The sequence below is a fragment of the Musca autumnalis genome, unplaced genomic scaffold (assembly GCF_047663935.1).
Source record: "Musca autumnalis isolate F117 unplaced genomic scaffold, ASM4766393v1 scaffold_1, whole genome shotgun sequence".
NCBI lineage: Eukaryota > Metazoa > Arthropoda > Insecta > Diptera > Muscidae > Musca > Musca autumnalis.
In genome coordinates this window covers 78,154,241-78,177,663 of record NW_027411644.1, presented here as the reverse complement: position 1 = coordinate 78,177,663, position 23,423 = coordinate 78,154,241, and the positions used below count along the sequence as shown (strand labels likewise).

The 23,423-nt window shown below is 39.6% G+C and overlaps 1 protein-coding gene across 1 annotated transcript in view; it reads right to left on the bottom strand.

Annotated features, from left to right (window-relative positions):
* Positions 1-23,423, bottom strand: part of Ino80 (chromatin-remodeling ATPase INO80) — a 252,596-nt gene that overhangs the window by 109,922 nt on the left and 119,251 nt on the right. Inside the window, exon 13 of the mRNA XM_073982434.1 lies at positions 1,737-2,142. Coding sequence (XP_073838535.1) covers positions 1,737-2,142 — 406 coding nt within the window. The remainder of the gene's footprint in view (positions 1-1,736; positions 2,143-23,423) is intronic.

The following is a 23,423-nucleotide window of genomic DNA, read 5'->3' as shown; positions in this document are numbered from 1 at the left end:
CTAAAAGAGGCTTTTTAGACGGGCTGAAGGCCGTCTTTATAGACGAGCGTGTAGACAAACAATGGACGATCCGAAGGGAGGGTTTTATAGACGAGTTGAAGTCCTTATGGGCGACCTGTAGTGAGTATTACAGGAAGGGTTTATAGATGAAATGAAGAAACGACAGGTGTCTTTATCGGTTAGTTTAGAGTCGATATAGAAGACTAATGAGAGTGTTTAGGGATGAGTGAAGAAGTATTTTAGAGACGAGCTAAAGGGAGAACAAAACGTAGTCTTTATTGACGAAGATAATAGAGTCTCTATAGACTACATGAAAGGAGGTTTTATATACAAGATGAAAGAAGTATTTATAGACTACCTGATGGGACTCTTTACAGACTACACCATTTTCTATAGAAGACTTCAAGTGGTACTCTTTTGCCTATAGAATACGTCACGAGGTCTTCTGAACTTATGCTGCCTATAGAAAACTCTTTAAACCTTCTAATGCATAGAATATTTCAAACCTTCTTCTGGTGCCTACGAAATACCCCAAGAGGGGTTATAGTGTCGCTAGAAAACCTCAGCATGTCTTCCGCTGCCTACAGAATAACTCAAGTGTACTTCTGTTGCTTATAAAGGACCTCAAGTGTTCTTCTGGTGCCTATAGAGGATCTCACGAAGACTTCCGGTACCTCAAAAGTCTTCTGGTGCTCAAGATTTCTTAAAGATGTCTTCTGTTGCCTATATAAGACAAAAGGATGTCTTCAATTGCGTATAGAAGACCTCAAGAAGTCTTTTGGTGCCTTTAGAAGACCTCTTTAGGTCTTTTGGTGCCTATCGAAGATCTAAGGATTTCTTCTGTTGTTTACAGAAGACCTCAAGTGGTCTTTTGGTGCCTAAAGAAGATCTCAAGAGATCTTATTGTGCCTATCGAAGACCTAAGGCTGTCTTCTGTTGTGTACAGAAGACCTCAAGAGGTCTTTTGGTGCCTAAAGAAGACCTCAAGATATCTTATTGTGCCTATAGAAAATTATATAAGCCTTCTGATACCTAGAATATTTCAAAACCTCTTCTGGCGCCTATATAATACCTCAAGAGATCTTAACGTGCCTGTGGAGACCTCAGGATTTCCTCTGCTGCCTACATAATACCTCAAGTGGAATTCTCAAATTACAAGTGAAATGTTTCGAATTATAACTGACATTCTTCGAATTACATGTGAAAATGGTGTAGAGCAATGAGTTTCAAATGTGGAGTTTGAGTTGTTATTTTCCCAAATTTCCAGAGCCACCTCCATCCACATTCATTTCAAATCAATTTAATGTTTGTTATTACAATACATCATCTCCACAGCATATGGTCGGTCGGCCACCTACTTTTTTATTGGCTGATTGGTAATCCAATGTTTGTTGACTACCTACGACTAGCTGTTTGCTTAAGTATGTTAATTGTCAATTTGGTAACAAAAGCGATTAAACAGAGATTTACTTGAAATTGTAGAAGGTTTTTACGCCAAGAGGCTGGGTATGGATATTCGACCAGGGAGCACAGACAGATATCTGTTTTTTCATAAAATAAGTGATTTGAAAATATCAACACTGTTGAAAAAATTAAGTTTACTGTGGAAGTCAAATTCAGGAAACTTAATTCATCAACTACTTAAAGCTCCAAGATTTTTTATATTATAAGAAAACTATGAAAAGGATCAGTATTCAAAATTATACTTTGTTCATATGTAATTTTAAAATACTTACTCGGTGATTCTCCGCCACCACCTGCAGCTGCCTGGGCCCGCGGACTTTCACAATCCACAATTAAAGCCTCATTTTCAGAATCTTCATTGGCCGTGATAGCCGTTGCACCTGGGACATATGTTTCACTGGTACTTGTGCCTGCAACCTGCGATGTGCTTGAGGTTTCCGAAGCTGCCACATCAATTGAATCATCATCCAGAGCTGAAGTAGTGACCCCTGCTGCTGCTGACATATCCAACTTGATACGTTTTGCTGAGGGTGAACTTTGCCATAAATCATCGATGTTGCCATTAGCGTTGCTACCGCTGACGATGGTGTTGTTGCCAACACCAACACCGCCACTAGGAGTGGCTGTTGCCGGTGTGGTTGTGCCACCAGAATTAGTTGATGCAGCACTTGAAGATGTCTGAAACAGAAGAAAATAAAATGCAAATTGTTGTTATTAACAAAAGGGAGAGTTAGTTCATGACTAACACTAGCGGAAGTATTTAATCTTAAATCTGTAAAAAAGAGAAATACAAAAAACCCGCCTACGCCCTACTGTCATGTATTTGGTTGACCATTTATTGTTGTGCTCCTTTTTGAGACGTTCTACTTCCGTGGAAATATCATTTTTATATATTTCTGCATTGGGTTTTCTGGATAAGGTCTCCTTTTGAAGAGCCCTCTGACATTTATTGCTTAGTCATACATACCATCATCATCATCAACTACAATTGGTTTGTTGTTGGTTTCCCCCTTTTTCCAAGGTGTCATTTTAGTTTTCCTTAACAGTTCAACTATAACTGAAGTTGTGAATATCAGCAGAACAATAAAAACACAGGTTAATACAAAAGCGTTAACAACAATAATACTTGGCCCTATTTTGTGTGGCTGTTATGCCATTCTTTAAAGGGGAGAAGCTTATAGAAACGCAAATTGAAAATTACAATATACTCAAATCATGATGGGGAGGTATTTATTAGCATAAATTTGAACACTGAGAAATAATCTTCAACTGATTGTCAATAAATGAAAAAAGGATTTTACAGGTAGATGCCAAGGGTAGGATGCAATAATCGGGAAACAATACAATTTTGTTTTACTTTACAAACTGGCCCCACGTTGGGCGCCAAAGGGAGTTGATGTCTCAAAACTGAAATAGAAGTAACTTAATCAGTTTAAAAGAAGCCTCATGAGCGTCTGAGTACAAGAACCAACTTTCCATTCAAAAAAAAAAAATTTAAAGGTGGACAACATTGTGTGCCACATTATCTACCTATAACTCCAAAAGAGTAAAGAAAATATATGTGCCTCGAGTCATCGATAAACACGCCCTTATGATAAAGTCGCCCTTAAATCACCATTCTGACCGTTTGTAAAGACCTCTTCCTAATCGTATATATTGATGACCTATATAAATCATTTTGACGTTGTTGTGTTTATAATAGCAAATGATATGTTCATTGTTCTGCTTAATCTGGCTAAGGGTCTATCTCAAGTTCTAGGAATGTGGCTGCTTCGATTCGTTGTAACCACAAAGCAACTGGAGTTAGTTGAGTAGTTTTGGCAGGGCTTTTGAAAATATGCAGTGTATCGTTCAGGCCTGTGTCGCATGCTGGGCAGATATTTTGCACTGCGTCATCAAACCTAGCTCAAAAGGAATTTAGACGGCTGCACCATCCCGAACGTAGTTCAGTTAAAACTACTCTGGTTTGTCGTGGCAGCTGACGCTTCCCCGCTGCTATAGATGGGGGATGTTCTCCGAGGACCGCATTCACACAATAGTTGTTTATGGCATCTGTGACTGCATTTGTGTTAGTGGTATTTAAACCTGCTTGATAGGTTTGTTGATCTAGGAGTTCTCTCTTGTAACGTTGGGCCTTTCTTTCTATATCATGAAGATCTATCCTGACATTCCTGGGTGATGTCCTATGCACCATATGGTGATTAGGATGATTCTCACATTAACATCCGAGCAAGTATTGCAACGGGAGCATGTAACTGTACTGGAAGAATCTTTGTCTTGTCATGTTGATGGTGCACTGAAGTCATGAGTATGCACCCTATTGCAGTTCCCAGGGCGGCATTCTAACAGGTTTGAATATTTTTCCATCGCGTTGCACTCTATTCGCGGACTATACTAGGGCCGCATAGATTACCACAGACCGACCTAATCCGGTATACATATATAGTCGCAGATAGCTGTGACATATCCGAACGATAAGAACATGCTGTCGAATGTGGCCCCTAGAATTTTGAAGAAGTTAGTAGTCGGAATTCTGCTACCAACCACCATGACATTCAACATTGTTCTCGCCTCTGCCGCCCATGTGGTGAACATAGAGACCGAAGATTTGCATATTCCTCTCGTGGGTGTAAGAGGAGTTCAGCCTTTCAGAAATGACATCAGAGAAGGCACCTGACGCCTAGATCGTACAACCATCCACATGGTATACTGGAGTGATAGAGGTTATATCACCTCAATTTGGGGAACTCCCTGTTTTACTCTACGGGCCTTGGACTTGTTGTTCCTTGTTGACAATTCAACGTTTCAAACTTGACCGGAGAGTTGTCTGTTCAATGTCCTCAAACAGCGTGGAGTGCTTGACAGTATCAAAGTCTTTTGATAAGTTAAGCGCCACCATCCCTGTTGTATGGTATGGTTGAGCCTCGACTAGTATGTGTGGAAAAGGCGTGCAGTGCTGTTGTCGTGCTGCTTACATAACCCATGCTGATGATCAACAACTGCATAGCTATTTCGGAAGCTGGGGAGCATTAAAATCTCAAGGGTCTTTGCTAAGGGCGACAAAAGCGAAATCCGTCTATACGATTCACATTTGCTGGCATCCTGGCCTGACTTCACTAGCGGGACCACCCTGCCCATTTTCAAGACTTCGGGAACAATGTGGATGGCTACCGACAGGTTGAGAACTTTAGTGAGATACTCGACACACGGCACATCCAGATGTTTCGGCATTATCACGGAGATTCCATCAGGGATCAACGCTTTGGTTGATTTAGCGTTCCTCGCAACATCGTCCATTATAAATTGTGGTGGTTCCTCCATGGTAAAAAGAGATCTAATTCGCCGTAGTACTATCCTCTTCGCTCTGTCACTCTCGGGGTGTTCGACAAACTGTCGATTGAAATAACTTGCGCACCACTTCGGATCAGTCAGTGTAATGTCTCCAAACATGACTGAGGTCTTCCTTCTTTCCAGGATTCGGGAGTGTCTTAACCGTTGCCCACAATTCTCTTAACACGGCCCAAATGTTGCAACTCTTCAGATGATTTAACCACTTGTTCCGCTTATGCTCACCGACCTAGGGCCACTGGTGGTGGCACGACGAAGCTCATCACGCTCATTTGCTAATCCCTCCTCTGAAGCAGTGATTATTTAACTCTTTCATCAGAGGTGATGAAATCGGACAGTCTACTGATGGGGGTAATTACGGGGAGATGTTCTGATCCAAGAGACACGACGGGTTCCCAGGTGATGTCATTTGTCAGACCAAATGACACAATGGTTATGTCTGGCGAACTGTCACACTCTCCGCTAATTCTGGAAGGGGCGTCCTCATTGACCGTGCAAAACGTAGCACTATATTCCTCTGGTCGTTTCCGAGCGCCGAATGCCACAATTCATGATGATCATTAAAGTCCCCCAAGACCAGACGGTTATGACCTTCCAACAGCGGGTTAATGTTGGTCCTATAAACTGGAGTACAGCTATTTATTGGCGAGATGTATACGTTCAGCAACTCTACCTTGGCAGTTTCACACCTGACTGCTACCCCCATACATTCCAAGTACGGGTCATTAGAGTCAGGCTCAAGCGAGATAGGTATGTGTTGAACAGACTGGTGCAATAGAAAATCAGGTCTCCCACCTCCACTTCTGGTGCGATCCTTCCTCAGTATCATCACAACGCTGTAAGCTGTTGTTGAGCTATAAAGACGCCCTTCCTCCCTTCTGCTCGTAAAGACGCCCTTCTGAAGGTCGATAAATACGTCCTTCTAGTGGTCGATAAAGACGCCCTTGTGGCAGTCTATAAAGATGCCGTTCTGGTCGTCTATATTGACGCTTCGATAAAGACGCCCTTCTGCTTGTAAAGACGCCCTTCTGATGGTCGATAAATACGTCGTTCTTTGTGGGTCGATCAAGACGCCCTTGTGGCAGTCTATAAATATGCCCTTGTGGCCGTCTATAAAGACCCCGTTCTGGTCGTCTATATTGACGCTTCGATAAAGACGTCCTTCTGCTCGTAAAGACGCCATTCTTGTTGTCGATAAAGACGTCCTTCTGGTGGTCGATAAAGACGTACTTCTGGTGGTCGATAAAGACTTTCTTCAGATCGTCTAAAAAGACGACCGTCAGTGACATCCTTGTGGCCGTCTGGTTGTCTATATTGACGCTTCGATAAAGACGCCCTTCTGCTCGTAAAGACGTCCTTCTTGTGTCCGATAAAGACGTCCTCCAGTTCGTCTATAAAGACTACCATCGTCTATATTGACGCTTCGATAAAGACGCCCTTCTGATGGTCGATAAATATGTCCTTCTGGTAGTTGATAAAGACGTACATCTAGTGGTCGATAAAGAAGTCCTTCAGATCGTCTAAAAAGACTACCTTCAGTTCATCTATGAAGACGACTGTCAGTTCGTCTATAAAGACGTCTTTGTGACCGTCTATAAAGACGCTTCGATAAAGACGCCCTCCTGATGGTCGATAAATACGTCCTTCTGTTGATCGATAAAGACATACTTCTGGTGGTCGATAAAGACGTTCTTCAGTTCGTCTATTAAGACTACCTTCAGTTCATATATAAAGACGACCGTCAGTTCGTCTATAAAGACGTCTTTGTGGCTGTCTATAAATACGCCGTTCTGGTCGTCTATAGTGACGATAAAGACGTCTTTGTAGTGGTCGATGAAGACGACCTTCAGTTCATCCATAAATACGACGTTCATTTCGTGTATAAAGACGCCCTACTGGTCGGTTATAAATACGTTTTCCCGTCACTGTAAAGACGACATTTTTGTCGTTTATAATTACGCCATTTTGTAGTCGATAAAGACGACTCGTTGTAGTCGATAAAGACGCCATTCGGCTTATATAAAAGACGTCTTTATTGTCGTAAATAAAGACGCTTTTAGTTGTCGATAAAGACGCCTTCTGGTGGTCAATAAGACTATAAACACGCCCTTCTGGTCGTCTAAAAATACAAAATTTAGTAGCCGATGCAGACGGCTTCTGGTAGTCAATAAATACGCCCTTCCGGTGGTCGCTAAAGACGTCTTTGATAGCCCTGGTGTTTTATAAAAACTTCCTTCTGGGCGTCTGCAATGACTCACTTCTGGCCGTTTATAAAGAGGCCCTTCAACTCGTATATAAAGACGCACTTAGGGCCGTCTATAATGACGCGTCGATATATACGCCCCTTCTGCTCGTAAGCACGCCCTTCTGATGGTCGGAAAGACTCGTTGTAGTCGATAAAGACGCCATTCGGATTCTCTAAAAGACGTCCTTCTTATCGTATATAATGACGCCTTTAGTTGTCGAAAAAGACGTCTTCTGGTGGTCGATAAGACTATAAACACTCCCTTCTGATCGGCAAAAAAGACACAATTCTTGTCGCCTCTAACGACAGAATTTAATGGTCGATAGAGACGGCTTCTGGTAGTCGATAGAGACGGCTTCTGGTGGTCGATAAATACGCCCTTCTGGTTGTCGCAAAAGACGTCCTTCTGGGCCTCTGTAATGACGCACCTCAGGTTGTGTATAAAGACACCATTCTGGTCGTCCATAAATACAGCATATGGTTATCTACAAAGACGTCCTTCTGGGCGTCGATAAAGATGTGCTTCCGGTAGTCAATAAAGACGCCCTCCAGCTCGTCTGTAAAGGCGTAATTTAGCTCGTGCATAAATATTCCTTTCAGTTGGCCTATGGTGGAGTTATTGTTTTAGGAGATTATATTAATTTCGCTAAGTGTATGCCACCTCCAAGAAAAGCCTTTAATTTAATGTTTTTATTTTTCTTCTTCTCTTGTTTGAACTATTCAAACATTTTCATAGCTGTTATTGTTGTTAACAAGAAATCTTAAGGGACCTGCAACAACCACAACAACACCACAGCGATCCAAATAACAAACGTAAAACTTAAAACGCAAATTACAAGCACGGCTTAAAGAAAACAAAACGTTTTGCCAAGAACCAGGAAAGAAGTGGTGCACGTAAAATGGGAGCGCCCCCGTTCAAGAGTAAATCATTGCCTTTGTTTTGCAATATTTGAATAAAAGAATGCTTAGAGGCAGCCAGGCAGCAAGCAAGCAAGAAGCGAACAAATGGTTTCTGGAAATTCTTTGGCACTGTCAGAGAAGTTGTCAATATTGCAATAGCTGAGGAGGAACATTTCTATTGTTGAACAACAACATTGGTGACGAATGAATTGCAAGAAACGACAAATTGCCAAGAAGTTTGTACTTCGCAACATGGGTGAATAAATGGCAAAACGACGAGCGTAAAGAAATAAATGAATGAAGTGAACGAACGAGTGAATTATGGCGTGGTCGTAACTGTAGAAAATTGTTAAATTAATAATCTTTCAAAGCTTCTGGAAAATTACTTTACTGTTATTAAGCAGTTGTGGGATTTATTACAGCTACTACATGTAGTGCGGGCGGCAAAGATAATAATGAAGATGTTTTGCAACAAAGTTTGTGGGGATATAACAGATGTTTTTTCAGAGGTTAAGAAAACGGTAAGGTATATGAAGATAAGTATCATATATAGTAAAAGATTTTGAGTCCAATGTCAAACAATTGAAAATCTTATTATGATTCATCAATATCGTCTCTGCTCCCTTAAAAATATCCCCACTTTTAGTTTTATTTAAACAAGTGTTACAATTTCCATACCAAATCAAGTTGACCCAAAGCTTTTAGTTCGAATCAACCTAACCTTATTGGCAACTGCAACACCATATACGACTGGTTACAAAGCTGGAGTCTCACTGGCTGACCACAACAACTAGAAATGTAGAAGAAACCTTTTTCTATTTTGCAACAGGTAAATATTTATTGTTATTCTTTGTCATGGTCATGTGATTTATAACAAGAGAGTGGCGGAATAAGTGCCACATGTTGCTTTTTAATGCCACACAATGCCAGAACTTTGTGTTATTATGGGGGACATTATGGTCAAACATATGGCCGGTCGTAAGCAAGTTATATTTAAATGTAACAATGAACTTTTGTGGCAACATAAAAAAGTTTTTTTTTTGGTTTTTATAACTAAATCTTAAAGTGTGGAGGAAAGAGGAAAAATCGCCAGAGGCGCAATCGTTTGCATCGCCAGATACTTTTTCTGGTGTTTTATAATTATTGTCAGGAATTTATGAAGACTTCTTCCGTGAAATAGAAACTTCATCTGCTCGACTTTCATAACCGATAAAGACGTGACATCCTCGATAAAGGCGATAAAGGATCTGGACGTCGATAAAAACGCCCTTCCGTAGTGCGATTCTCTAATTAATTTTTTGCAGACAACTTCTGCTATTCAATAATTATGTCATTCTAGTCGCGGATAATGACATTCTTCCGGTCGTTGATAAAGATGCCCTTCTTGTTGTCTATAAAGACGCTTTTCTGTTCGTCTTTTAAGACACCATTCTGGTTGTCGATAAATGCGCCCAACTAGTCGTTTATAAAGACGCCATTCTAGTGATATATAATGACGCCTTCTGTTTGTCTGTACAGACGCATTTCTGGATGTCGACAAAGACTTTCTTCTGATCGTTTATAAAGACTTCCGTTTGGTTATTTATAAAAATGCCCCTCTGGTTGTCAATAAAAACGGTCCTTCTGGCTATCAATAAAGTCGCCCTTCTGGTCGTCGAGAAATTACCCTTCTGGTCGTCGATAAAGAGACGTTTCTTGTTGTCGATAAAGAGGCCCTTCTGGACGTCCATCTGGTCGTCTATTAAATATCCCCTGGTCGTGGATAAAGAGGCCCTTCTGGTTGTCGATAAAGACGCACGTCTGGTATCCGGTAAAAGCTCCGTTCTGAATGTATATAAAGATGGCCTTCTGGTCGTCGATAAAGATGCTCTTCTGGTCGTATCTAAAACAGCCTTTCTGTATGATTGTCTATAAACATGCTCTTCGCGTTTTTGGTCTAAAACGACACCCTCTGCCGATAAAGACGCCCTTCTGTCCGTCTATCAAAACGCCTTCTAGTCGCCTATAAAGGCAGCATTGTGGTTGTTAATAACGATAACCTCATAGTCTTTTATAAAAACGCCGTTCGTTCACAAAAACACCCCTGGCCTATAAAGCATGGGTTCCGCAAGCTTCACAGCACGACAACAGCGTTGAACGCCATCACCACACATATTAGTCGAGAACTCAACAAAAAATATGTGTGGACTCCAGTCGTACATGAAATTCAGGAGTAGAGTGAAACAGGAAGATCTTCAAGGTGGGGTGATATCTAAACTCTACCTTTCCTGTATTTCAACCTATCCAGACGGCATTGAGATCGTAACGCATACTGATCATTCTGCATCTTGGCGTCAGGTACCTTCCCTGATGTCATTTGTGAAAGGTTGATCTGCAATTTGACCGATCTTACCACTTTTTCCTGGAGGAAATATCCGCCACTAAATCTACATTCACTCTGTTCACCACATGCACAGCAGAGATGAGCACCGAATTGAATGCCCTGATCGATGAAAGCAGAATTCCGACCACAAACTACACAAAGATTCTAGGGGTAAAATTCGTCAGCATGATCACGTCGACCGCGCATGCCACAGCTATCTGCGACAAGATGAAATGCAGGAACAAGGACTTCAAATCCCTAGCCGGCAGCATTTGGGGTTCAGATAAAGAAACCTTGTTGACCAGATACAACGCGATAAACCGGTCTATGTTAAGGTATATGGCTCCAGTGTGTTCCGCGACTATATGTGCAAACGCGATGGAAAAATATTCAAACCTGTCAGAATGCCTCCCCAAGAACTGCAACAGAGTGGCGTCCTCATGTCTTCAGTTGAACATCTACACTAGGAGTCAAAAATTCTTCTAGTTCATCAACGAAATGACACGCTCTGGTTGCAGTACTTGCTCGGGTGTTACCGTGAGATCCATCCTAATAATCAAATAGTGCAGCCGTCTATATCCTATAGGGCAAAGATCGACGCCGTCCAACACATCTGTCCTGCATGCAGCTCAAGCCCGCAACACACTGCACCCTTTCAACTGCACTGCCAAACCAACTCAACTAACTCCCGTAGATTTGTGGCTACAGCCCATCGGAGCAGCTACATTACTAGAACTGAAGATAGACACAGAGCCAGATTAGGCAGGAATACGAACTTACAAAAATATCATATCACTGTAACAACTACAACAGTCGAGTGTCCTTAAACCTAAACTTATCCTCCCTTTTATTCCCTCTTTTTATCACTATTCAGGATGACACAGGATTTCACAATGAACCACTGGTCACCGAGTAAAAACTCTTTCTACGATAATGACAGATGCGCATCTCATAACCTAAGCTCTCTGCACCTGAAGTAACCTTCCAGAGGCCACGGTGTCTCCCCGACTGATCGCAGGACCAATGAATGATAACCCACCAATTTTAGACATTAAGTCACGTCTCTGTTGAAGTGCTTATAGCCGAACTCTTTGTGCGTAAAAACAAACATTGCTAAATGTCAAATGTACTCTTCTACTTTTTCTCCTTCTTTTCGTATTGTTGACTTCACTAATATGTTTTAATGGATTTAAACTTTTTTTGTACAACTCAATTCATGATTTCCTACTTTAGTTTCATTGTAAAGAGTAAAAATAACCATGTATGGATGGAGGGGATTTCTATTACTTCGTCCATTCATTCATTTCCCTTTTCGGAAATGAACAGCAGCGAGTGAAAAGTTTTAGTTCCTCTGTCGAATTGACGAAAAAATACGTCATGGCTTTTGGATTTTGTTGCGGCGAGAAGGTCTGGGCCACCACCAAAGGCAACAAGAAAGACACAAAGGCTTGTTCTTAATATGGTCCGCTGTGATGTTTTCTTTTGCTGTTTTCTCAACAATACTTCTTGGCTTTTATTTATACACTCTGTGATTTCATTTTATTCCGTTGTTGCTGTTGTCGTCGTCTTCGTGGCCAGTAATAAGCAGTAGCTAGCTCTGAATTGTCGTAGTTACTGGTTTCGGTTTCGCTAAATGATTTTTGTTCGTTCAATGGAACGTTGATTATGTTTAATGGTATATTATGCGTTTTCATGTCCACCAGTTTCGGGCAGGCAGGCCACTCTAAAGAAGTAACATCTGGGACAAAGTAATCGCCAGAAAACTGTTTTTCTTTTCATACCTTTTTTGAAAATAAAAACCAGAGCACTTTGCCTCAAGAAGGAAATTTACTTCTCTAAGGTCTGATTTGAGCTTATTTAGCGGTTCAGAGGTTTCTTTTCACTTTGCCATAAGTGTGGCACGCAACAATATTGTAAAAATTATCCAAGACTTGTCCATAAAAAATGTATAACAATAAACCGTTTCTGTTTTTTCTGTTTCTTGGTTATGGTCAATATCACTCTTCATTGGGGTTCTCCGTACATTGGGCTTTGGGTGTTCGTTTCATCCACATTACCAACTCACCCTTTTCCGTTGTTTCTTTTTTAGTTGGTTGGCATGATATGCATTAAGTTATCGGAAATGATTCGGTAGTTTTTGCTGCTGTTATCTCTTAACATAAATATAATGCTTCAATGAATTCAATTTGAGTTTTGCGAAGCGGGATTTTTTTTTGAGTGCTTTGTTATTTCACCTCACCTTGACCTGTCTTAATGGAGAGTTCAACAGAAATGTAAGAGATAGAGAGGGGAAAATGTATACGACTTAAGGAAAAAATGTTTTTTATGATTCCCTTTTAAAAAATACAGTTGAATCCATCATTTCAAGAATTTTTACAGGTCTTCGAATGTGGCTTCCATACGGAATATGAAATGCTAATATGGTTCTATGGGATTAAATAATTCTTTGCAACAAAAAATGCTAAGGTTATTATTATTATTTTACTATTATGGTTTATACATGATACAAATTGTGTCCATTGTCAACTGGAGGTTAGAAAATTATGATAAGTGATACTTTGGAAATATTTGGCGCCCAACGTGGGGCCTTAACATATGCATAACAAACAATTTATGGGTGGCTGGAAAAAAGTTCGTTAACAATATTTCCGATTTGCCAGAAACACAGATATTTCGTTAACAGATAAAATGGTTTGGCGCCCAACTTCGGGCCGACATTAATTGGACTGAACTAAAAAAATGTTAAACAGAAATCTAAGAGATAGAGAGGGAAAAATTACAGTTGAATTCTTAATTTCAAGAATTTTTCAGATCTTCGAATGTGGTTTCCATAAGGAATATGGAATGCTAATATGGTTCTATGGGATTCAATAATTATTTGCAACAAAAAACTTTAAGGTTATTATATGCAACGAAAAGTGATTGAAACTGATAATTGTGTGATAATTAGACATCGGATTTTGCATATTGGCATATTTTTTATTAATAAAGATACGAAAATTCTGATTGGACCAAAATTCGTTTTGAAGAAAACTGAATGCAATGACAGGCTCATATTTTTTATTTTTTTGCATATTTGCATATTTTGCATATGCACAAAATATGCAAAAAATATGCAAAAAATATGCAAAATATTCAAAAAATATGCAAAATATGCAAAAAAAAATATGCAAAATATGCAAGTAGTTTTTTTGACGAAAATCATCAAATTAATTTTGGAAAGTCATCAAAAAGTGTTCTAAATAATGTTTATTGCCGTTAAACGTCGATTTCTTAGCAGATTATTATGTTATTAACTATTATTCCGCCATAGAAATAAATCTGGACTAAAAGACTTGGAAAATTTCCTATAACCCAGCCTTCTTATTACAACATAAGTTGCTTTCTAATACAAATTTGTTCAAAAACTCAATCAGAAATGTCAAAATGAAAGTATCGAAAGATGTTGATAGTTTCTGCTCGGCTAAAATTGTCTGACAGAATGAATGACAAATGAGCTAGAAATTAAGACTAAAAAAATAATGAATATTACATAAAATCTTTCATATTTTACTAAAAACATATAACATATAAAAACATATACAGGGCAAACATGAATAATTCCCTCTGAATTTTCCGCACGGAAAACAATTTTAAAAAGTGAAATTCTTTTAAAATCGATGTTAAAATTTGAAAACTACTAGATTCGCTTCATTATGGCGTATTCTAGTCGAATCGACAATAATATTCCCTTTTTGGGCATAAATATGGAAATAAAAAATTGTAAATTGGGGAAAGGAAACAAATTCCGCACGAAATTTTTATTCATGATTGCACTGATAACAATATTTTAATACCCTAAGGGTATTATGTCTTAGTGAATGAGTTTGCAACATGCAAAAGGAAACGAAATAGACCCACAGTTCCTTTTGATGGTGTCCGAATCACTAAATTGTCCGGATTAACGAATAGTAAAGAAAATGAATTATTTTCTATGATTAAATCACTTGTGGTAGTTATATCATAATACTTTTTTAATTGTAATTGCTAATACCGAACTTTTAAATAAAACCAGTGAGGAAAGGATCAAAGTCGGGAGGGGCCGACTATATGATACCCTACACCACTGTGAATATGTAAAATATAAATCGGAGCTATATCCAGATCTTAACCGATTTTGATATAATTTGGCACATTTATTTCCAGACCGAATTCAGTCACACATTCCAAATATCATTGAAATCTGACTTATATATCGTGTTTGGAGCAGAAAAAAAAACGAAATCGGCCGAAAATATATATGGGAGCTATATCCAAATCCGGACCGATTTCAATATAACTTTGCACACTTATTTATAGACAAAATTCAGTCACACATTCAAAATTTCATCAAAATTGGACGTATATAGCGTGTTTGGTGCAGCAAATACGTGAAATCGAGCGAACATATATATGGGAGCTATATCCAAATCTGAACCGATTTTCACCAAAAGCAATAGCGTTCTTCCGACGGCTAAAAAAATGGTATTCCCCAATTTTCAGCGAAATCGGTCAACAAATTCGACCTGTATGTTGCGAACGGACGGACGGACGGACATGCATAAATCGACCCAGAAAGTGATTCTATGTATATCCCTAGAAGGAACTATGGGTCTGTCTCGCTTCCTTTTGTATGTTACATACAAATGCACTAACACATAATACCCCTTACCACATAGTGGTGTAGGGTATAATAAAGAAGTAAAAAGTGTTCTACGTGTAAAAAATAGTGAGATTTTTCTACACGACAATCCGGACATTTTTATTGGCATTGCCGGTATTTGTTCCTTTCCTTACTTTTTACCAATTTACCATGCAACAAGTCTCAATTTTCATAAATTACAGAAAAAGCCAATCAGATTGTGAAAGTAGAGCTAGAAATATGACGTTTTTAAAGTTTACATCAGGATGTAAGCAACACACGGGACAGATGTGAAATTTCATCTTTTTGGAAATTAAGATTCCTTGAAATCTTTGCCTTTTAGATGTATAGTGCCTTTGGCAACTTTAATGACAATATAGCGGCGAATATTTTTCTTAATATATTTATTTATATCCTATACAAAAAGACTAATTTGTTATAATCTTTACTAAATGTTGCTGAAAAAAAATTTACAGCAACTTCTCCATTAAACAACTGTCAAAATTCGAAGCATTTGTAATAATTAGTACAAATTATAGAGTACACGGGCATGACTTTTCGACTATGTTATCAAAATTGTTTACCTGTAGCAGGAATGAAAGAACTATATTTTTTAGCGTTCCAAAGTATTTTCTAGCAGAAATATGTGAGTGGTTTTGCCATGTTAAAGACAATTCCAAGGTTTTTGACTTATTTTACCACTACTATGCTATTGTGAGGTTTTTATAAGTGATGTCATTTTGCACTAATCATTGGGTGTTCTTCATTTTGTTTTTATTCATCGTGGATGGGTATAACAATAATCCATTACTTTTCGCCGAACATTTCCCAATTCTGCATTAAGCGGTTGTATGGGTACAATATAGATCAATATTATAAAATTATGTATTTTTAGTGCATTAAACTAAAACCACGTCTTCAATATTAAAGCGGCAGTTAGAACATTTTTCCAAAGAAGCTTTTTGACGACAAAGAATAAAAATTGCCAATTTATGTCTGTATATACTGAATAAAGGACTAAACACTATAAAATATATTCAAATCTAATATGTGGATATTCAAAACGTATGCTTCAAATTATAGCTATATTCCAGAACCTGGAATCGTAATAAGTACTCTAGTACTTTTCTCCATTTTGTGCTAAAAACGAACCCTTTTTCCAAAAACTAGAAGAAATGGCGCTTTTATCTAAAAAAAATTGCGACGACAAACTCTAGCTCCTTTGTTTTTCTGCTAGACTATTTTGGCCGAGTAGAAACTATCACCATATTTGGACACGTTGATTTTGACATTTCTGATTGAGTTTTTTAAATTTTTCCATTACCTGCATATCTATAGGAAGCAACTTATGTTGTAATAGGAATGCAGGGTTATTTGACATTTTCTCACCTTGTGAAAACTGATTTAAGTCTTATTAGTCCAGATTTATTGCTGCGGAGGAATATCTGGAGAGTCTCAATAACATAATTATCTGCAAAAAACGATGTTATACGGCAAAAAACTTAATTTAGAAGGCTTTTTTGATGATTTCCCAAATTTATTTGACTATTTTCGTCAAAAAAACACTTGCATATTTAGCATATTTTTTGCATATTTTGCATATTTTTTGCATATATTTTGCATATTTTTTGCATGTTTTTGATATGACCCCAAATATCGAAAAATTGACCCTCAAAACGCCTAGATCCAAAATTTGAGTCCAATCGGATGAGAAATAAAAAACATGCTAAAATCCGATGTCTAGTGATAATGTATGTTGATGTCGTTTGGCCCCCAACGTGGGGTTGATACAATTCTATTCTCAAAATCACTATTATTTTACTATTACGGTTTATACATGATAAAAACTGTGTCCATTGTCAATTGGAGGTTAGAAAATTATTATAAGGGATAATTTGGAAATTATTTGGCCTCCAACATCGGACCGACATCAATTGGACTGAAATAAAAAATGCTTCTTGGTAAAATCGAATCGAATGTGGGATCATGAAAACCTTAACAAGTATCAGTCCGTCTTGTCAACTATCCATCAGCCTGTGACATAAAGAAAACAGCAAGGCCAAGTGTTGAGAGGTTTGAATATTTTTCCATTCGCCTGGCACGGCATAGCTTACCACAAACAGGGTTTCTTTATCTCAGAGTAAGGCAATGGGTCTCCCGTGAGCGTAAATTTACTCTAGCTCACAACCTGTGCAGACCATGGGCGACCAAGGTGAGAACAGACCAAAATGTGAATGTATCCCTGCAAGCATTTGGAAGTGAGTTGCTCACTCCCTCGCCTAAGACGTAACACCGGAGACACGCCAAGGAAGATAAAAGACGATCGTTGGTGAATTACATGAATTACACAAACAATGCATATAAACAATGCATATAGCATTATTATGATTATCTTTTATCGCGTGTGCAGACACTTGTAGGTGACGCCTGAGTCACTTAAAAGGCGATTGTTCACATTTATTTAAGAATTCAACACATTTGGGCAAATATGGGACATTTTTCTATTTGATGACTATATGACTCGGTGGTGAAGTGGTAACCATGATTGCTTTCCACTCTGAAGGACCGAGTTCGATTCCCAAGCACGCTTAAGTCACTTCTGCGATAGTTTTGCTAGCAGGGATTAAACAAATTGGCAAATTATGACAATGTGTTAGTGATTTTGTATACACGCCAACTTCAAAACAATAACATAGACTAATGAAAAGATAGACGACGGAATGCTCTCACCGAGTATGTTCGAATTGAGTATGCTGAAAACGCAACTCAAAATAAAATGCCAAAAAATACAAGTTAATAAATATTTTGTTGTGGCAAAAACAACTTGGGGTTAGTTTTCGATGGGAACAATATCCTTAGACAAAAATATCCAAGAAAATATTGTTATTTTCCCCAAAAATCGTCTTCGAACTTTTTTGAGTTTTCGTGTTTGAGTAGCTTGACGGCGCTAAATTGGGTATTCCGTCGTCTATCTTTTCATTAGTCTATGACAATAACAAATCAAAACATTTTCTCTCTTTTTACGCTCTTTCTTTGCATTCGGGTCGTGTGCGTGTAATTTGCCGAAAAACAGCGGCACCATATGGTGTAGACTCTAACTGGTGGTGAGCGGGAGTAAATATACGCTCACAGGAGTACTGTCGGCTGGGGAGGTGAGGACCTTGTTCCTACATCTCAGCTCGTCGAAGATAGCTGTGGCATATGCCGGCGAGGTGAACATGGAATTATACTACCATCGACCATCACATTTCACTCGGTACTCAACTCAGTCAATGTGGTGAACAGAGTGGCCGTAGTTTTATTAGGGGATATTTGTATGTTCCTCGCGTGGAAAAAGGTAGTAAGATCGGTCAAATAGTAGTTCAAACTTTCACAAATGACACGCCAAAATCACACAATCATCCACCACCCTGGGGAACTCACTCCACGGACTTTTTGCTCCTGAATTTCACGTACGACTGGCGTCTACACATATTGGCCGGAGACTTGTCTGCTCAATGTTCTCAAACAGCGTGGAGTACCTGACAGTATCAAAGGCTTTTGATTAGTCGAGCGCCACCATCACTGTCCTTTCGCACGGCTTGTTCTGATTGAATCCTCGACTAATATGTGTTGAGATGACGTGCAGAGTTGTTGTGGTGCTCTACTGCTTACGGAACTTATGCTCGCGATCGACAACTGGATAGCTATTGGCAACTAGAGATTTTAGCTACGACCAACAAAAGCGAAATCGATCTGTAAGATTCACCCTTGATGGCACCCTTGTCTGGCTTTTGTAGCGGGACCGCGCTCCCCATTTTCCAGACTTCGGGCACGATGTAGGTGGCTAGCTAAAGGGTGAGAACTTTGGTGAGATACTCAACTCCCGGCGCAGCCAATATTACCATGGAGATAACATCTGGGCCCAACGCTTTGGATGATTTAAGGTTCCTGATGGCATTCGCAACATCATCCATTGTAAATTGTGGTGGTCCCTCCTCAGCAGAAAGAGATCTAATGAGACGTAGTATTGTTCTTTTCGCCCTGTCATTCCCAGGGTACTCAATTAATCGATTAACATAACTTGCATACCTGAGGTCCTACCTTCCTTCTTCCCAAGGGTCGAGAGTGACTTAACTGTTACCCACAATTCACTTATTCCGGCTCCAATGTTACAACTCTTCTTCTGCTTATGCTCACTGACCAACCAGTTAACTTCCAGTGTAAGCTTCCTGACTCTAGGGCCACTGGGGTTGGCTCAACGAAGCCCATCGCGCTCATTTGCAGATTCCGTCGCCACTGGGAAATTTGATCTCACTTCCGGTATTCGACCAGGAGATATTTAGCATGCGGCTGCAGCTGTGATTACGTCCCGGAACATCCTTTCTGCTACTAGAATATCAGAAGGCTTGGCAGTTCTCTGAAGTGGTGATTAGTGAAATCTCAGAATCTGGGCCAATCAGCTTTCCCATGATTGATGACAATGCGGCGTTCAGAGGTGATAAAGACGAGCAGTCTGCTGATGGAGATAATTATGGGGAGATGGTCTGATCCAAGAGAAACGACGGATTGCCAGTTGGCGTCATTTGCCAGACCAGGTGACACGATGGTTATGTCTGGCGAACTGTGACACTCTCCGCTAATTCTGGCTATCAATTTGCTCAGCCAGCACTATATCCCTCTGTTCGTTTCCGAGGACCGAATGCCACAAATCATGATGAGCATTAAAGTCCCCCAAGACTAGACGGTTTGACCCTCCAAAGTAGAGCTGGCAAACCGAAAAAATGCGTAATTTCTATTTATTTCAATAGATTTTATTTTAGGAGTTTTTAATCCGATAATATCGATAGACAAAACTATCTATCGATATTGATCTTTTAAAAACTAATCGATACTATCGATAGTGTCATCGATTTTTGCCAGTTCTACTCCTAATGTTGGCTCTTTAAGCTATTTATCGGCGGGGTGTATACGTTCAGCGTTATGGTATGTATTGAACAGACTGGTGCAATAGGAAAGCTAATCCCCCACCTCCACTTCTGGTGAGATCCTTCCTCAGTACGTTGTAACCTCACAACGCTGTAGGCTGCAGTTGATATTCTTCCGACTCATAAAGTCTACTATTCCCTCGATCTTATCTCAGAGTCCATTGCAATTAAATTGCAAAAAGGATGCATTTTCAGGGATTGGTACAACAACGGCTGGTGTTGTAAGCTGCGTGTGTGGCTGCAGCAACAGCAACATAGTCCCTGTCGTAGTCCCACGCATGGACAAGTTCAGAACAAACACTTACATGGACCTACTCCCGACATCTATTGAATCTCACCTAAGTTGAGTGTAATGGATGCGGATGCGACAAACTAAGCACATACAATTTGGTCCTGTCTGAGTTTTCCTACGTCCCGATACGGACCACAAGAGACCGGAACAGGCATTCCGGGATATGCTGCTCCCATCTCAGCAAAAATGATACAAATACAAACATGTATACACTGAAGTGGCCACTGACCGGAACACGGATGCTGTGTGGTTCCGGGTCAATCCGGTACGAGATAACCCGCTGCTGTAGGATTCGAAGCATATTGTTATACTGGCATACGGAAAGAATTAACATCCCCTCATACAGATGGTTCAATTCGGTCATGAGAAGTCACCCATTTATCAGTTCTCAGCGCAGCGCATATTAGCTTCAAGTTTGGGTTTATCAGAAGATTTGAGGGCATATATCATCATATACCCAACCAACTTATTTTAATATATGGTTGCTAGTTCGGCAATGAAAGCAAAAACAACAAGTCTGGGAACCCAGGTGAGTCAGGCTCGCTGCCCGTTGAGCATATTTACAAGAGCGAATCTGTCCCCTCTAAGTCCCTGACCCCGAAGGACGCATAAAATCATCAACAGCAACAAGAAGATAAAGAAGGATTGTGGGGACCACGAAGCATAAACCGAAACTACCCGATGTAGCTCTGATTGGGTCGGGGTTTTCGAACTTTAATACCATCGGCATCTCTCTGTCTCTTAAAGCATCTCTGATGTTGAGGCTAGGGGGCCAGCCGGCGTCATCTCTCGTAGTAACATCTTCATCAATCAAGAAGGATGGCAACGCCGCAGAGAGCCAGTTGGGAATGGGAAAGCCACATAATGCAATACTTCCTCGCAGATGCAAATGTAACCCTCAAGAAAACCATGGTCAGCAACCTACCTGTTCATCTAGTTGTCAAGTGACAGCACCAACAGGTGTAGCCCATATGAAAACCTAGGCGGTTTTCCCTGGAAAAAAGACCTCCACGAGATAAATCTGGTGGCGCTGGTCACTTAGGAACTAAGGATTCTCAAGAAAACCATGGTCAGCAACCTACCTGTTCATCTAGTTGTCAAGTAACAGCACCAACAGGTGTAGCCCATATGAAAACCTAGACGGTTTTCCCTGGAATAAAGACCCCCACGAGATAAATCTGGTGGCGCTGGTCACTTAGGAACTAAGGATGCTCTGCGCAAGCTCTTTCGAGTTCTCGAATGGCTACTGGAACTAGAAATAAGATCCAACCTTGGTCCTAATATAATAATTTCCTAGAAGCGAAATGGGAGACCTACTGTTTAACGCTAACTCTGAACTGGGTATCGTAAGACACCATTTGTAGAGACGTTTTACAAGGCTGAAATAATCAGGAAATGTCGGGATATTTTGCCACCGTTGAAAACTTGATGTTACCTGGCTGGATAAGGGATAAATCCTTTGATTGATGAGAAACCCATGGTAAGCAACCGGCCTGCTCAGCTGGTTCATAAGTGACTGAACTAACAGGTATACCGAGGCTTACTCACACTTTACTCTTGCAAGGAGACGGATAGGTAAAAGCTGGGTACTCAACCTACACATAAACACTGGCGGTGTATAACTGTGATTTGTCCTATCTTAACCTATGGATGTCTTGTCTAGTGGAAAGCGCTCGATAATAGAATATACCTATCCAAACAGAAAGTGTACATTGTATACTGTACAACGCGCAGTATAAGAGCGCATTGCTGGAACTGTCAGGAATGCACCGCTGGCACTTGAATGTGCGTTGAAGTATGTCAGATGTCCTTCCTAGAAAACTGTTCCTGTTTTTATTAAATTTTCGTAAGAGATTTTTTGCCCATTTCTTTTAGATTTCGTTCCGAATTCGGAGCGTAATTTCGGAAATACACTTACCATCCGAATTTCCCTAGCATTGCCTTCCGGAAGTATTCCGATCAATGACCTTGTGAAACCGTTCTTATTTCATTTTACTGAGAAACACGTCAAGTTCCTTTCCGATAAAGTTGGTCGAGTCTGGTCCGATGAACTTGTGTGCCGAGTAGTAAGACTGTAGAACTTTATCCCTACCGTCTCTCCCTCTCTCTCTCTCTTTTAGTAAGTCCGAGATTAGAAGAAGGTAGAAGAACTTATATTGAATTTTGCTGGCTCTGGGAGTCTGAAGAGAAGATGTGGACGATTGAGAATAAGCTATGTCATTGCCTTATGCTTAGAGCAACCTGGAAGACTATTAGGTGATTTTTATAATTCAAAATTCACCTGTGATTCTTGTGTGTTTTTAAGGTCGTATGACTGACTCTGAGAAAATAGCGTAGGTCACAGGTTTGATTCGTTAATTAAATTCATCAATTTTTCTATTCTAACCCCTTTCCCAACTATGAATCATTCCTATCACTCTTCTCATATATATTTTCAGAATGAATATAATGTACCAAAGAACCACGAGGGAAGCACATTAATGAATATAGCTGTGCATCATTAAACCCAAACTATCCTCAGAAGACCTATTAAATAAAAGCTTATGGTCTTCTATTAAAAGATCCTAATGATCTCTTATGAGAAGCAGATATACAGAAATTCATACATGAAGAGAAGTCTTCCTCACATTCTATAATTGGCATTGATTGAAAAATTATGCAATAAATAATTAAAAAGCAACAAAAGCGAAATTACCTCAATTTGAAAATAATAATCTTAAATCGATCTGTGTTTTTTCTCTTCTTTCAATTATCTCTAGTGAAAAGGTGAATGTAAAAATTCAAATACACTGAAAATACTCTATTAGACATTATTAAACGTTTAATCCTCAAGATTAAAATCAGTATTCATGCGTATTTAGGCCGTCGTCCTCTATACAGCAGGCACAACAGTATTTTATCCATGGATGAATGAGAAAAGATGGAAAAAGAAGTCAGGTTTCCATGACTGAAAAAAGCAAACACAAGCAAATGAAAGAGGCAAGTGCGCCGTCGTGTAAGACAACACAACGCCAACATTTAACCACTTCAAGAGGAGTTGTGCTGCCACTGCAGCACCAATTTACATGTTTTTCAGCCACCATATTTGGCTTACTTAAGATCAAATAAAGACAGGAGACTCTGTCTTTAAGAAGATCTTGGTTAATACGGAAGTGTTTGACGTGTATGGTTTTTTAGGTGATGAG